We start from the raw sequence: 16334 nt of genomic DNA, 5'->3' as shown, positions 1-16334 counted from the left end.
GGATCATGACCTGAGCCGAAGGCAGACGCTTAATGACTGAGCCACCCAGGCGCCCCTCTAGTTATATTCATTTATTATTACTGTTTTCTTGACTGTCTTTCCCCCATGAAACCGTTAAGAGTCTGAGGGTCAGGGCCACATCTGTCTTGTATATCCTTGAATCCACTGACCTAGCAAGGTCCTGTTCATGGTGAGAGGTCCCTGCAGCTCCTAGACTTGGTGCACACTCACAAGTGAAATCTCCACATTTCAAAGGATCGACATTCCTTGTCATTTCACAAGAAAAGAGGCTCACCACTTTTCCTGCACTGGACGTTTTGCTACCCTGTGTTCATTCCCTGTCATTCCCTCCCTTACCGGTAAGTGGGTCTTTAAAGATCCGTTTCACATTGATAATAAACTTTCACCAGTGAAACATAAAAGAATGAGTTGCATTTCCATTTCTTTCCATTAATGAAGTAATCTAAATGTTCTAGGTTTCTTTGCATCATTTTTGACATGAAGCAGGTCTATTTTACCTTTGTTGTAAGTTTCAGGACTTCTCATCCATCGTCATTAACATCAGCATCTTGCTGTGTTACGTTTCAAAGACTGCCTTCAGATGTATTAGTATTATAATGTTCAATTTCCTCTTGTCAGCTACGCCACATTTACAAGCCTCTCGGTGCTCATTCTGCTCTCAATCTTGGATACACAGGACAATCTCCTCTTTTCTTTTGTTGTTTTTGTTGGTGTGTGGATGCTGAATTATCACATGACTTGCATGGATAGCCCTAGAGAAAGGATCTGCATTTATGGCTTAACTGATAGGGTTCTTCTGGAAATAGCATGCTAATTAATGTTCAATTTCAAATAAGTTAGCACAGAATGGGCTAATTTTTTGAAAAGACAGATCAGGTGTCTTAATCATTCAGATCATTACTGTCTCCCAAGTACCGGATTAATTTTTTAAAGCCTTCTTTACAGATTACCCAGGGAAATATTCTGAAGAGGAGACCAAAAGCTCGACATCAGGCATTGCAGGAGACCTTGGGGATGACCTGCAGGAGGCTCGGGCTCCCACCATTGCTCAGCTGCTCCAGGAGAAGACCCTCTTTTCCTTCTCCGAGTGGCCAAAGGTACTCCCCAGAGCATGCATTCTCTACCCAAAGCATTCTCAGCTTGTAGAGTATTTCTGAGTATAAGCTCAGAGAAATGTCTAATATCTTGAAAAGGTGTTAGTAATGTCACATATGAACATTAAAGAAATACACACTCGACCATAAGATAAAACTGTCTTCGTATTTAAAGCACCGTGGCTTTAATTTTAGTTTTCATTGTCCAGAGCACAGAACTTATTTTAAGACTTGTAAAGTGAGTACATCTGAGTGCTTTTTTTTCTAATCAACTCCTTCTGGTTAGAAAACGTGACATTTGGTCTCTAGGGACTTTGAGAATTTGGGTAGCTCGGTGCTTACTCCTCTGAGCGTTTGGTCTTTTTTGTAGGATCGCGTGATAATCAACCGCCTGGATAATATCTGCCACGTGGTGTTAAAGGGGAAGTGGCCGTCCGGCCCGCGGTACGAGCCCTCGGGCACCCTGCCCCCGCCGGCGTTAAGCAGCAGTACTTGTTCTCGGGGGAGCCTCTCGGAGCCAGAAGCGACCGAACTCGGCTTCAGCGGGGGTGCAGCATTGGTGGCCCCGATCCAGAAGGTGAGGCCCCGAGCGCTGCGTCACTGTGACACGAGCAATGAACGATGCTTTGCACTTCGCAGTTGAGTCATTTCATTCAGCAAATACTTATTGAATGGATAGGGTTTTTTCCTTTTTTCTCTCTTTGGGCTTTTGGTTTTTCTCTTTGGTTTTTTTCTTTTCTTTTCTTTTCTTTTCTTTTCTTTCTGTAAAGTCACTGGTATTAATTGAAGAACTTAGATTTTATCCCGTAGGCAGCAGGGAGCTACTAAAATTTTGGAGCAGGGAAGTGCATGATGAAAGCAGGGTTTTACAGCTCGGCTGGGCTGGTGGGCAGGTTCTTGGGAGAGGAGGGTCGAGAAAGAAGAGGGCCAGAGGCTGGGAGGCCAAGTGGGGATCTGATGAAGAGATGAGGTCCTAGACCAGGTTAGTGCCAGAGTGGGTACAAACAAAGGGAAAGGGGCAGATGTTGGCAGGCATGACCTGATGACTAATAAACATACTAGGAGAGGGAGGCGTGAATGGATCAGTGTGTTCCGTACTTGGAAGACCGTGAGAATGATGGCAGCTGATAGAAATTAGGGAAATCAGGGAATGGGTTTTATAAACTCAGGCTTATAACTCAAGTTTAATTTGAGGTACATTGTTAGCACACTGCCTTTTTTTAATTTTTCCAGTGGATTCTGATGTACATCTGAGGTTGATTCCCTGGATTACGGTCTTGCAACTCCAGGGGTACTTCCTGGACCAGCAGCATTAGCAGCACCTGGAAACCTGTTAGGCACACAGAGTCTCAGGCCCACTGAAGTGGGATTGACATTTTAAGAAGCTATCCAGGTGAGGGCACCTGGGTGGCTCAGTCGGTTAAGCATCTGCCTTCGGCTCAGGTCATGATCCCAGGGTCCCGGGATGGAGCCCCATATCGGGCTCCCCACTCAGCGAGGAGCCTGCTTCTCCCTCTACCTCTGCCTGCCCATCACTCATGCTCTTCCCCTCTCTCAAATAAATAAAATCTTTTAAAAAACAAACTATCCAGGTTATTTGGTGCTAAAGTTTGAGAAGGCTTGAGTGGAAAAACGTCTAAGAATTGATTAGGAATCCTGCCAGGCCCGAGGAAGTCCGGGCTGGAGAAGGAGCTGCCGTTCAGCCACAAAAGTGGCATTCAAACCTCCATGTGTGTGTTTGCAGGAGACCTTCCTGGCTCCAGTATTCACAAAGGATGACCAGAAGCACAGACGTCCCTACGAGTTTGAGGTGGAGAGGGATGCAAAGGCCCGGAGCCTGGAACAGTTCTCTGCTACCCACGGGCACCCCCCCATCGTCCTCAATGGCTGGCACGGGGAATCCGCAATAGATCTCTCCTGCACATCAGAGGGGTCCCCGGGAGTCACGTCTCCTTTCCCAGTGAGCGCCAGCACCCCTAAGATCGGGGCTATCGGTTCACTTCAAGGAGCTCTTGGCATGGACTTGTCTGGGATTCTGCAAGCTGGCCTGATCCATCCAGTGACGGGACAGATTGTCAATGGAAGCCTCAGAAGAGATGACGCTGCCACAAGGAGGCGGAGGGGGAGACGGAAACATGTTGAAGGAGGAATGGACCTCATCTTTTTGAAGGAGCAGACACTTCAGGCAGGAATCTTGGTGGGTATATGAGACCATTAGGTAAAAACCCTGCCCTTTCCACTCTGAGTAATAAACCTTTCCTCAGACACACGAAATTTTAATCTGTGGCTCTTTTATCCCTATTTCAAATGTCCTACTTAGTTTCTCTTGTTATAAGTTGCCCTCAGTCTTTTCTAGAAACAAGTTTAATCCATTACAGGCCCTTCACCTGCATGCAACCTGAAGATATGAGCCAGGGGTCTTGCCAAATACAAACAGCCCAGACCCTCCAGTGTTTCGGAAGAGCTGCTGGTGATTGAGTAAAGCAAAGCAGCAGGTTGGGTTTGTGGCAATGGTACTCGGGGTTAGTGGGTTTTCCGGGAGCTGGGGTTCAGGAGAAGGAACAGGGGTCAGGATCCTGAATGTTGATCCTGGCTCTACGACTTGACCTTCTGGGCTACATGGGGCATGCCACCGTGCCTCACTGTGCTCCCCTATGAAGTGGGCCTGTAGCATCTCCCCCAGAGGGCTTCACCAGCATCACGCCAAGACGCCCTCAACCCAGAGGAGATCATTGTAAACAACAGACAAGGTTAGAAGCTGTATGCCTGGCCAAGAGAGATCCCCTTAGACTTTGCTTCATGTGTCAAAGACAGCTGACTTCCCTTTGTGTTTTGTTTTTTCTCATTTATTGAATTTCAAGCTCCAAAACAGGAATCACATTTCATGTTTTCTTATTTTAAAAGGAATAATAATAACCAGTATTCATTGAGTGCTTGACATGTGCCAGGCACTGTGTTCAGGTTTTAGTGTGACTGTCCTATTTGATCTTCACAACTCTGTGAAGGTGTTGTTATGACTCCAATTTTATAGATGAGGAAACTGAGGCTAATAAGCATTGAATAATTTGCCCAAGATTATCCAGTAAAGTGGCAGGTCAGGGAACCAAACCAAAGACTTTGTTCGCTGGCACCTAAGAGCTTTATTATTAAGCTCTGTTGTTTGGTATATTTTAAAAGTTTTGTCTTCCTCTTAGACTTCCTATATAATTTGGGAGGCTGAAGTGACAGGTTCTTTCCCTTCCCAATCCTGCAAGCTTTTAAGACAGTTGTCTCGTTTTTTAGAAGTGCAAAGCCATAGTTTCTCCATAGTGATCATAGAGTATTTTTAAAAATGTATTATGCAGACATTTATTTAGCACCACATTGTACTTTGTAGACCCTGTCATAGGCATTGGGAATACAGAGATGAGTAAGACAGGCATTCCACCTATAGAGGGAGCAACAGGTAAGTATATTGCAGTGTGGCATTTCCTGGTGTTGGAAAATCTGTGAACGGGGCGGGGGGGGTGCGGTGTGCAGGGAGTGGAGTGGCCTGGAACTGTCCGTGATGGTGACAAAGGAGGTAACACAACTTGAGCAGACAAGATGGAATTAAAGGTCACCAAGTAGACAAGAAGGGGAGAGGAGCATCAGGTAGAGGGAACGCCAACACATGCAGGAGCCCATGTGTGGGTCAGTAGTGTGAAGGATTCTTTATTTTTTAAAGATTTTATTTATTTATTTGACAGAAACAAAGCGAGAGAGGGAACACAAGCAGGGGGAGTGGGAGAGGGAGAAGCAGGCTTCCCGCGGAGCAGGGAGCCCGATGCGGGGCTCGATCCCAGGACCCTGGGATCACGACCTGAGCCGAAGGCAGACACCCAACGACTGAGATACCCAGGCGCCCCTAGTGTGAAGGATTCTTACTCAAGTACCCCAGCATAGTAATACTCAGGTGGAAACGGATGGGAAGATACAGAGAATATGTTTTCCTTTCAGAAACTGGTTTTCATTCTGTCATGCTTAACTGCACATACTTGTTTCTCTTTCGTCCAGGAAGTCCATGAAGACCCAGGGCAGGCCCCCCCGAACACCTCACACCCTGAAGGGCCAGTGGCTGCCACTTCGGCCCCCGAGCCAGCCCCAGCAGCCGGCAGCCAGGCGGAGAAAGCCATTCCCAGCAAGAGTCTGCTTGACTGGCTGAGGCAGCAGGCCGACTACTCCTTAGAGGTTCCCGGTTTGGGAGCAGTAAGTATTGTCCGTGCTGCCTGCCACTGCCATTTCCTTCCTGCTGACTTGCCGCTGTGTTTGCTAAGGAGCGTGCTCGGGGAGGCCAGGAAATTTGACAGAGATCTGCATCAATGGAGAACATCATTTTCAAGTTTGGGTTTTTGTCTTTAAGTTTAAATTGTGATGAAGTTTTCTAGTAACAGAAATCACAGCCATGTCAGAATGCAGTGCCAAGTTGTGTAAAATCTTATGAGGGCAGGACTTTCCTAAGCTCAGCCCCCTTACCCCCCCCCCCCGAATTACCACACAAGGTCCTAAGTGCACAGAGAAATCTTTAGTTTGCATAAACACTACCACTTCGGGCATGTGTTCTGTGTATTCTTTCCAAGTTAATACATTACCACTTTGTAGGGAAGGGTGTCTGTTCTTAGTTTGAGTTACACCTTTGCAACTCTTCCTTCAAGTCCTCTTACTGCCTTTGCCCGAGATCCTTCAGATTAGAAATCTGTAGAAGAGGGCTCTCAGCACTGATGTCTCTTCTTGGTGTTTCTTTTCTCATGTGCTCACCTACCCCACCACCATCTTTGTCCTGGGTACATCTAACTAATAAGATGTGGAGGTAGAGAGCTCAGAAGAGGAGGAGGAGAACGCATTCACAGATGCATACCCTCCAAAGAGAGACAAAGCCCGCCAGATAGGTAGCAGCAGAGAGAGAATCTGGGGAATGAGGAGGAGAAGAAGGCCAGGGAGTAAGCAGTACACTGAGAGACCGCTGGGCCAGCTCCAGTCTGACCCAAGGGGCCCACACAACCTGTTCTCTAGCTTGCTGCAGGAATGCCATTGTTTAAAGAAAACCTAGGTCAGGGCCCAGTAGCACTGTCCTTCGTCAACCTAACCTGACGGGGTCCTGTACGGAGGGCCATTAATGAGAGAAGAGCAAGGGTGCCTGGGTGGCTCAGTTGGTTAAGCGACTGCCTTCGGCTCAGGTCATGATCCTGGAGTCCTTGGATCGAGTCCCGCATCGGGCTCCCTGCTCGGCAGGGAGTCTGCTTCTCCCTCTGACCCTCCCCCCTCTCATGTACTTGCTCTCTCTCATTCTCTCTCTCTCAAATAAATAAATAAATAAATAAATAAAATCTTAAAAAAAAAAAAATGAGAGAAGAGCAAAACTAGCTGAAAAGCACCACCCTCATCAGAAGAATCTGTGACAGGATGTTTTGTAATGTTGGTTTCCATTTGCCTCCTAGAATTTTTCAGACAAACCAAAGCAGAGGAGGCCACGCTGTAAGGAACCTGGAAAATTAGACGTCAACTCCCTGAGTGGGGAAGAGAGGGTTCCCGCTGTCCCCAAGGAGCCAGGACTAAGGGTAAGGAAGAGGGACGTGTCCCAGTGAAGCCAAGCCTTGCAGACTCAGGGAAAGCTCCAGCTGGGAAGTGGGGAGCCAGACTATGTCTTCTCAGATGACAGAGGCCAGCACGGGAAGTTGATAAGGAGCATTAACTGGTACTGGGGCCTCTTGAGCAGCAGTAGGACTTCCCGTAGTCATTTGTTTTCAACCTTTACCACCAAAACTTTTGGTTTAAATTTGTACTTAAACCATTTCCAAAACCTGATATCCGCCGCCCACCCCCCATCCCATTGCAGTGTAGAGAGTTCAGGGAAATATACCTGAACCCCTATCAGGAGTCTGTTTCTAGAGTTAACAAATGTCATTATTGGAAATTTCCATTTAAGACATTTCCTCCTAGTCCCATCCTCACTGGCAATGAAAAACAGCTGACACCAAGCACCGCCCTTCTCCTCATATAGAATCCTGAGCCTGGAAGAGACTTCAAAAGACATCTGTGAAATAGTTGTAGTCCAACGCATCTGAGTTAATTATAGTTCACAGAGGAGGACAGATTTGGAATAGAAAAGTCATAACCTCTAGGGGGCAGTAATAACATTTCAACCTGAAAATGTGTCAGGCTTGGGCAAATTATACGTAAATGTGCTTTTAACCTCCTAAAAGTGCGTCCTCCCCAAACAGGGAGCCTCTGAAGAGCCTCGTGGGCATCTGTTCTTCTCGGGTTGCCCCCCTAAATGCACAGGCTTTCCTGAATGCCTTCTCTTCGAGGCTCTGCCAGCTGCAGATTTCCTTGGGTGTGAATCCCCCTCTTGGTGGGACTGCCTGGATGTGATTTCTTTTTCAGCTCCAGAAGACCACCCACCCTAGTCATTTGCTCCTTTTGCAGAAGAAAGTTAATGTTTTCAAGGAGTCTGTGACTGATGTTGTCGCCTAGTGGATTGTTCTAGCGGCTCTGCAGACAAAACTGCTCTCCCTCATCCCCACCCCCCACCACGGCCACTCCAGGAATGGGGCTGGGACCCCGTCCCAAGGTTGGCTGCTTGTTAGGAAGCTCATCACACTGGAAAAGCTGCCCTTTTGCCCCTCTCTGGCTTTGTTGTCAGAGAGTGTCTCTGCCACCCCTTTTCCTAGACCTGCTTATGTTGTGCACACTGATGCAGCTGTCATCCTTAGCCCGACTCACTTTCTCCAGCCCTCAGGCCGCCTCCCCACCTTCTCCCCGCGTTTCCGCACACGCTGTCACGTAAAAGTCATCCAGGAGAGACTCCGGTCCTTGCTTTGTTGTAGCCTCTGAGCTCTTGCTGTAGAGACATGTCAGAAAAACCACATGGTTTCCTCCTCCTTTCTACATGTCTAACAATTTCCCTCATGTTCTCTGGAAATTAATGTTCACTTTCCTATAGACGCTGATCCCTTGCCAGAAAACCCATTTCTAAGCTGTTCTTGCAAGCCAGCCTTTTACCAGAGATGCACTTTCCCTCCTTTGTTAAATAAACACAGTCCCTGCCTCGGAGGCCCTCGTCCTGCAGTAAGGCAAGATGAGGAAGCCCTTGTCCACCTGGTCCTCAGGGCTGCCCGGCCTCCCCAGTGGGGAAGAGCCAGCACGGCCCAGACCGCAACACTCTGCTTGATTCCAGGAGGACCCGTCTCCCACAGCTCCTGCTGGGACAGGAGCCCTCTCGGGTATGCTCCGCTCGTTCTCCCACGGAGACACCCCCCCCACCCCCCCACCCCGCTTCTGGAAACAGATTCAGATCAAGAAACCTCTTCCTTCCCTCAGCCCCTTCTGCTGCATGTGCTGTGGCTCAGCTGGGTGAGCTCCACGGGCTAGAGTGAGGCTGTGGGACTCAGCTTCCAGGACGGCCAGTACATAGTGGTCGCTCGTGAGATGTGTGTGGGCACGTGCACATGTGGATGGAAGTTACATTTGTTTCATAGATGTGTGTGTAGGTTTTTTGTTTGTTTCTTGTTGAGCCATTGGACAGTAACTTGCAGAGATGACCCGTCACCCCTAAATACTTCAGTGTGTGCCTCCTAAGAATATTTTCCTACGTAACTATTACCATTATCACACATGGGAATATTAACAATATTTAATATTTAGTCCACATTCAGATTTCCCCAGTTGTCCCAAAAATGTCTTTTTTTTTTAAGATTTTATTCATTTATTTGAGAGAGTGAGCGAGTGACAGAGAGAGCTTGAGAAGAGGGGAGGAGCAGAGGGAGAAGCAGCTCCAAGCCTGACATGGGGCTCAATCCTGGGACTCCAGGATCATGACCCAAGCCAAAGGCAGATGCTCAACGGACTGAGCCACTCAGGCACCCCCGAAAAAATGTCTTTTAGAAAAGCTAGTTTTTGTTTTATTTTGTGTTTAGGAATTTTGACTTCATTACCACACACACCTCCTCCTTTGGTTGTTAGGTCTCTCTTCACTCAGTGAATGTTTGTTGGCTAAATCTCCTAGCCTTCCTGGGAGGAGTAGGGAAGTTTTGGTCAGCACCTTCTTCTCTACCTCTGTCCAGGAGTTAAGTTTGAGAGCTGGAATCCATAGGCTTTGGAATAAATGCTACCCTGTGTTGGTGAAGATGTCTTCTTGAGTTGGAATGCCCATGTAATCATCTGGAAAAGCAGATTTGCCTCCAGTGTTGCTTAACATCTGACTCTCCTTTTCCTTGCTCTCCTTGCCCTCTCCCCAGGCTTCCCCTGGAAGAGGAAGCAGGTTTGCTCTCAGGGTATAATTACCAGGAGGGAGAGCTGCCAAATCCCAACTTGGCCACTGTGTGTGGTCGCTGAGCTGCTGGGAGGGGCACCTGATGGGGTGGGCAGCAGCTGAGCGGCTAGAGGGACTCTTGCTCCCACAGGAAGTGGTAAGATCCAACTTCCTCTGCCAGCACCCCTCTTGGTGTTGCTGTAGATGAGGAGCTGTTCCCTTTACCCCCGAGACCTTTCTGCTGCTGCTCTTCCAATCTGAATGCCTCCTTGGCAGGTTCCCGGTTCTGAGAGGGCTCAGCACTCTACATCAGAGGCTCACAATAAGGGCAGGAAAGGGATGCTTCTGGACGTCCTGATACCTGAGGAATATGTCAAAGATTCCTGCGGGATGCAGGCTGGTCTTGATGAGCAATTTAGCCCTAGATGCCCTGATGAACTCAAAGTATTTTAAAGAACATCTGATTTATAGCAAGATGTTTGAAAAGAAGATAGAGGCATTGTTCATCAAGCCCTGGGTTTGCTTCCCAACAGAAAGACTTCTAAACACACCCTCCCCACTAGAGAGTTATGAAGGAACTTTGTGGGTATAAAGGAAAAAGACACACCTCGGCACCTTTCCCTGGCTCTTGGCTGTGGGTGGGCTACAGGGAAGAGGTGTTGGAAAAGCCCAGTGGTCCTGTTGGGGCTCCCCTGGCTGGGGCCCTGGGCTGAGGTGGTGCACATCAGAAGTTCTGCTTTTAATCTGGCCCCAGTCCGTCAAGCCCTACTCTCTCTTCAGAAATAGGAACCAGGCAGGAAGTTCTCCCGAAGTGATCATCCCCAGAGCCAGAGTGAGCGGCTGTCCCGCGAAGAGCAGGCGCCATCCCATGTGGTGTGGTGCGACAGTGTCTGCTCTTCCCTGCGCAGCTGTGCCCCGGGGCAGATCCCTCCTCCTCTCACTTTGTGAGAAAGAATGGGCACAAAACATGACAGAATCACATGTCTCCCCAGTCTGCTATTCTAAACCAAGGCTTTTTGAGAAGAGTTTTCTTAGAGTCGACCATCATAAAGCTTTTTGCCCATGATCTGGTTTTTCTTTTCTTTTTTTTTTTTTTAAGATTTTATTTATTTATTTGACAGAGAGACACAGCGAGAGAGGAAACAAGCAGGGGGAGTGGGAGAGGGAGAAGCAGGCTTCCCGCGGAGCAGAGAGCCTGATGCGGGGCTCGATCCCAGGACCCTGGGATCATGACCTGAGCCGAAGGCAGACGCTTAACGACTGAGCCACCCAGACGCCCCTGATCTGGTTTTTCTTGAATATTCTTTAGAACATTGAAGGACAGAGAGCTTCAAAAATGACATAATTCTTGGGGACTTGGGAACATTCAGATACTCGTTTTTCACGTGTCTACAAATCTTTAAATTCTTTATAAAATGGCTGTGATGGTTGTACTGACTCCATGGGGTTGGTGGGATCGCTAATTGAGATAATGCAGATGGAGCCCTTGGCATCTGCCTGACCCAGGGTAAAAGCACATTGAGTGGTGCTGTCGTTGCTGCCGCTGCTGTTCCTTTCCCCACCCCCGCTCTGTGATGGCCACCGGTCGCCAGTTTCCCATACTGCCCAGGCTGCCACGAGCGTGGGCCCCATGCTTCCCTTCCCAGCTGCCACCCCACGTGTGCTCACAGAGAGCCTGAACCCATGTTACCCACCAGCCCCATCCTACCGCTGCCCCTTTGAGCAGAGATGTGTTGGATTCTAGGGATTAGACTTCTTTAACAGGAAGAAGAGAGGCCGTGAGCTGAATGGAGATGCCAGAGCTCCTGGATTAAAGTCCAAAGTGGGAGTACTTAGGAAGGGTGTGAAGAGCCAACTCTTACCTGTTCTCAGGCTTGGCTGCCAGTCTCAGCCCTTAAGTATCTGTGGACTCCCTGACTTCCTGTCTCCTTTAGCACTCCGGCCCTAATAAAAGTGTTTTTCTGGCCCTTCGGCAGTCTCTTGGTGTGACCTGCACCTGCCTTCTGGCTCCAAGTATGCTCCGTTAAGGACTGCAGCTGGGTCCCTGCGTCTGAGCCTCCGAGTAAGCTGGTGGAGTCTCAGCTGTGTCTTGCCACATCCCCGCTCCCTGCTCCAGACTTGCAGGGAGGGAAGGCGTTGATACAAACGGCGGAGAATCCTGAAAAGGCAGCAGACGCAGCTGTAGGGAAGCATGGGCTCCAGCGTCAGCAGCGCCGGCAGCCTCACTGCTGGGCCCTCCCAGCTCCTGCTTCTGTGCAGGGGCCCGTCCCCGTTTCCACATTCCAGCCCAATGGGGATGTGCATCCCCAGTGCAAACCCAGGGTTATGGATCCCCCATGGCCACTCTGAACATCTTGGGCCTCACCATTGCTGTGATCAAAGGGAAGGTGGTAGAATTAACAGCAGCTTTGTAACAGGAACAGGGAGGAGGAGGAGGAGAGAGGACTTCAGGGGTCCACAGGGAAGGGCTTTTTCTTTATGGTCCTCTGTACAAAGAAGACCGAGAGTGCACAACAGCAGTGTTAGGATAGCGCGCCTCGGACGCCGTGGACACACACCTCCTTGATGAGCCGAATGACAGCAGGGCGGAGTGGAGGCCGCGGAAAGGAGAGGGGGCGGGGCTTTCGGGCACGGTCCCGAGAGAAGTCACGCCCTTTCTCTGGGGAAAACATTTGATAGATTATTCATGCCATTTTGGAAGCAGATTCAGAGTTAGAGACATTGTGATTGCAGCGGTGGTTTCGTTCTCTCCCCGCAAGCAGGCGGTAAGCTCTGGCGGAGCAGGCTCTCCAGCTTGTGCTGGTGCATCCTCGTGGCCCCGCAGGGCTCCTGAGCCACAGGCACCAGGGAAGGAGCGAGTAGGCTGCAGCAAGCCCACTGCCAGGCTGGCGCACTCCCTCCGCCCCGCGGCCTGCGGCTCACTGATGCCGGGGAAGCGGCAGGCTCCCGGACTCTAGCGAGCCGTCCAAGGAGGCGGGGGTGCAGTGTGCGCATGCGCAGTGCCGGTGACCCGCGTGCCAGCCCGGCCGTGCGCCCCAGGCGCGGTCACAGTTCAGGCCGCGTGGCGCTTAGCCCTGGAGGTCTTAGCCCTGTTGGGCCCTCCCACCTCCTGCTTCTGTGCAGGGGCCCGTCCCTGGGAAAGGGACGGGCGGGAAAACGGGCCCAACACAGCCCTCTGATGAGAGCAAAACTAGGTGATCTCCCTTAAGGGAACCCAGCACGTCACTTACTGTGATGCATTTCCCCGGCACCATTCAGGAGTGCCCTTGTGCCCTCGGCGCGCAGTAGACACCCTGTTCGGTGTCTGAGTGGTTGTCCTCCAGGAGCTTAGGACCCAGAGGGAGTGGGGTGCGCACAGTTACCAACCTCCCTTTGGCGAGCACTTCTTCCCGTGGACCGGGTAAGGTCTTGCACACTTCGTTTTCGGTAACTGCCAGATAGGTGTCCTGTCCTTTCCAACCAGAGCTCTGAGAGGCCAACTGATGGGGCCCAAGTCCCATAGCTAGTTATGGGGTCAGGACCAAGATTCAGGTCCCACTGCTGCAAAGCCCTGTCTCCCAGCTTCTGTTGAAAACCTTCCCGTGCCTTGAGGTTTGGTCAAGGGTGCACAGCCACAAGTGTCAACTAAGACGTGGGTGTCCTTAGCGGGGCTCTAGCTCCCAGCGCTCTGACAAGTTTCTCCAGAACGATGCCGCCTGCATGTGGTGGTTGGTGGCTCTCGGCCTCTGAGAGAGTGACTTCAGACGGTCAGGTGAGAGCCGGCAAGGCAGGTAGGCAGGGGGTCCCCACTCGGGACCTTCATGTGGCTGGGACAGGATAGGCCAGTGCAGAAGCCTGGTCTTCCTCCCCAGCCCATCACCCGCCATCCAGTAACCTTCAGCCTTTTCTGTTTCTTTGTCCTTTTTCAGGGCTTTCTCCCAGAAAACAAGTTCAATCACACCCTGGCTGAGCCTGTTCTTCGAGATGCGGGCCCCCGCAGAAGGGGGCGGCGGCCTCGGAGCGAGCTCCTGAAGGCTCCTGCCCTCACGGCGGACTCTCCCTCGGGGATGGGGCCATTGTTCATGAACGGACTGATCGCTGGGATGGACCTGGTAGGGCTCCAGAACATGAGAAACATGCCAGGCATCCCCCTCACGGGCCTGGTGGGGCTGCCGGCGGGCTTTGCTGCCATGCCCGCAGGGGAAGAGTCCAGAAGCACCCTGAGCATGCTGCCCATGGTGCTGCCAGGAATGGCTGCGGTGCCCCAGATGTTTGGCCTCGGGGGCCTCCTCAACGCGCCCATGGCGACCGCCTGCACCTCCACCGCTCCAGCGCCTCTGTCAAGCACAACAAAAAGTGGTCCACCGGTGCCCGAAAAGACTGTAGAGGACAAGCCAAGTAGCCATGATGTAAAGTCGGACACATTGGCTGAAGACAAGCCTGGTCCTGGTCCATTTTCTGATCAGTCCGAACATGCAATAACCACCAGTAGTCCTGTGGCTTTTAACCCATTTCTCATCCCAGGAGTGTCTCCTGGACTGATTTACCCATCCATGTTTCTCTCCCCTGGCATGGGCATGGCTCTGCCCGCAGTGCAGCAGGCCAGACACTCGGAAGTTACAGGTCTGGAGAGCCAGAAGAGGAAGAAGAAGAAAACAAAAGGGGACAGCCTGAACCCCAACCCCGAGCCCACTCCCAGGTCCGAAAAGGAGCCAGGCAGCGATCAGAACTGCCCCGAATCCAGGACCCCCGGGCCCCCAGACAGAGAACATGCAGCCCAGGCCAGGGAAGGGGGCCTCAAAGACTCTAACAGTGACACCAATTAGAACTTTTTCATTTAAGAAATGATTGTGACTTGTAAGTTTCTTATCCCATAAAGGTTTGTTACTTCCTCACTTCACCTTCATAAGAACCTGTGTTTCCATAAGTAATATTACCTACCTAATTTTCTGAGAACTGTGGTCACAGATGTTAATAGTCGCAGGGTCTTGCCACTTCGTTAGCTGAGTGTCGTCGACCCAGTGTAGGAGGCACCAAATGCTCATTCTGTTACCCAGTGGTTCATTCCAGCAGCCGTAGCTGATACAGCACTTGGTGACATGCCCCGCCCCCACTTCTCCAAGTTTCCCCCTTATTTGAGGAGGGACAATGGCAAAAGAAAGCTGTCTAGGGATTTACCATTAAAGGGCCGAAGAACAGAGACCGTGAGGAGCTCTTTCTTTCCATGAGCTGTGTTGAATGGGAAGCATGTAATGGGGAAACCAAAAAGCACAGAAAAAGGAAGTGCTGGTGCATATTTTTTAGTTCAAATATTTCCCTATTTTATCATGATGACTAAATGAATAGTATAGACAGAAGTATATAACTAATGGTTGAAAATGCATATATATTCATTTCTTTATAAAACAAAACCTTACTGGTAGTAACAGGACATCCCCCCTCATGGTTTTTCAGACACGTGCAGCAAGAAGAAATACTGACTAGGCATTATTTTATACATGTGTGTGCTCTCTCCCCCAAGTTAAAGGATCACTCTCAGTTTGAAAAAGCTTTACACACCCGGATTTCCTGCCGGCAGTGGGGGCGGGCGAGGGGCTCGCCCTCCGTGGGGCCGCACGCTGCTCATAAGCACACGGCTGCCATCTGCTCACCTCGTTCTCAAGAATCTCTCCGGCCGCTACCAGGGCCCTAGCGGGTTTTTACCTTGTGCTTCCCTTCACCAAGAATAAGGCTCTTTCTGGAGCCTGGGAGAGTCTCGTCACTCAACACTTTTACACCTTGCTAGTCCCTTCGTCAGAATTATTTGAGGTTGTCAGAACATGTGTGCGCCACCTTTTATAAAACGACTGTGAACGTTTGTTTCTCCTCTCTGTTTTTTTCTCTCTTCGGTTTCCATTTTGCAGTTGGACCCAGATTCCAAATCACGTTAGCCGAGACGGTTGCAAGTTAACATCATTTTCCCTTCTTCCTCACTCGGGAAGCCCCTGCCTGAGGGGCCCTCATCCCACTTTCTGTCCCTTCCCACTTGTGTTCCATCCCTCCGGAGGGTCTTACTCTTTATCGACAGTTCACACTCTGAGACTTGAATTAAGCTCATGGTTCAGGACTCTGGGGGCACAGGGCTGTGCAGGACCGTTGGAAATGTTGGAAGTGTTACTAGTACCAGTTTCACTTTGTATTGTCACAATTTACTGTATTTTTTACTTTTTCTGTTACCGTTTTGCTAATTTATCAGAAGGTCCAAAAGTTTGACATAACTGTTTCAGTTTGCATTATTTATTTATGATGCTTTTGTCATTGTCTTTTATACATTTGGGATTATAAATTATGTAAATGTTAAAATGAGCATCTCAAGGAAGTCTGTTAAATTGTGACCAGAAAAAAAAAAAAAAAAATCAGTCCAGATGTATTTTCAAACAGTGGAGTCCTGGCGTTATGAATCAGAGATAAAAATCAGAAATTCTGTAACTGATCGCATTAGTATGAAGAAAGAATCCAGTGATTGAGCAAATCCTATTTAATGACATCTTTGTAGCATAGATGGTCTATAATGCTGACAACAGATTTCTTAGAAATGCTGCTCTCTATTTAACTAACATTTTGTTCAGTTTTGCCTCCAGTGGAAGCAGAAAGGGTTTTTTCAGCTGTTAAATCCTAAAAATCAATATAATTTATTTATGTAAAAAAAAATCACTCAATCGATATATTTTTGAACCTTTTAAGTACTAATTTTCTTTTTATCAAGTAGAAAAAAAATGTATTTGCCCTAAATCCTTAAAATACAAATGCTATAAAAATTCATGTATCTTGAAAGCCTTACTGCAAATGAGTATTATAGACATCCAGCAGAGTCTGGGTTTCCCTTTGTTGTCGTCGTTGTTGTTTTGTATGGAAAAGCTGCTTTCCCCAGGTTCCACTTAGAACCTCCAGTAGGTCACAGGGTTCAATATGGATTTGATTTAAAAACCCAC

The 16334-nt window shown here is 49.3% G+C and overlaps 1 protein-coding gene across 5 annotated transcripts in view; it reads left to right on the top strand.

The window, feature by feature from the left end:
* Positions 1-15708, top strand: part of CHD6 (chromodomain helicase DNA binding protein 6) — a 196546-nt gene extending 180838 nt beyond the window's left edge. For 4 of the 5 annotated variants that reach the window (XM_064573191.1, XM_064573193.1, XM_064573194.1 and 1 more), the window contains 6 exons: positions 955-1118; positions 1486-1692; positions 2860-3312; positions 5151-5342; positions 6572-6691; positions 13293-15708. In XM_064573191.1, the coding sequence (XP_064429261.1) occupies positions 955-1118; positions 1486-1692; positions 2860-3312; positions 5151-5342; positions 6572-6691; positions 13293-14189 (2033 nt within the window). In that variant the 3' untranslated portion in view covers positions 14190-15708. The remainder of the gene's footprint in view (positions 1-954; positions 1119-1485; positions 1693-2859; positions 3313-5150; positions 5343-6571; positions 6692-13292) is intronic. The other variant, XM_045885780.3, reaches the window with a different exon arrangement.
* The last annotated feature ends 626 nt before the right edge of the window (positions 15709-16334 follow it).

This window comes from Mirounga angustirostris, unplaced genomic scaffold, assembly GCF_029215605.1.
Source record: "Mirounga angustirostris isolate CCGP_5_RB_7025 unplaced genomic scaffold, mMirAng1.0.hap1 SCAF_10, whole genome shotgun sequence".
NCBI lineage: Eukaryota > Metazoa > Chordata > Mammalia > Carnivora > Phocidae > Mirounga > Mirounga angustirostris.
Note: the sequence above shows the minus strand (reverse complement) of the source record. Positions and strands in the feature narration are given on the sequence as shown.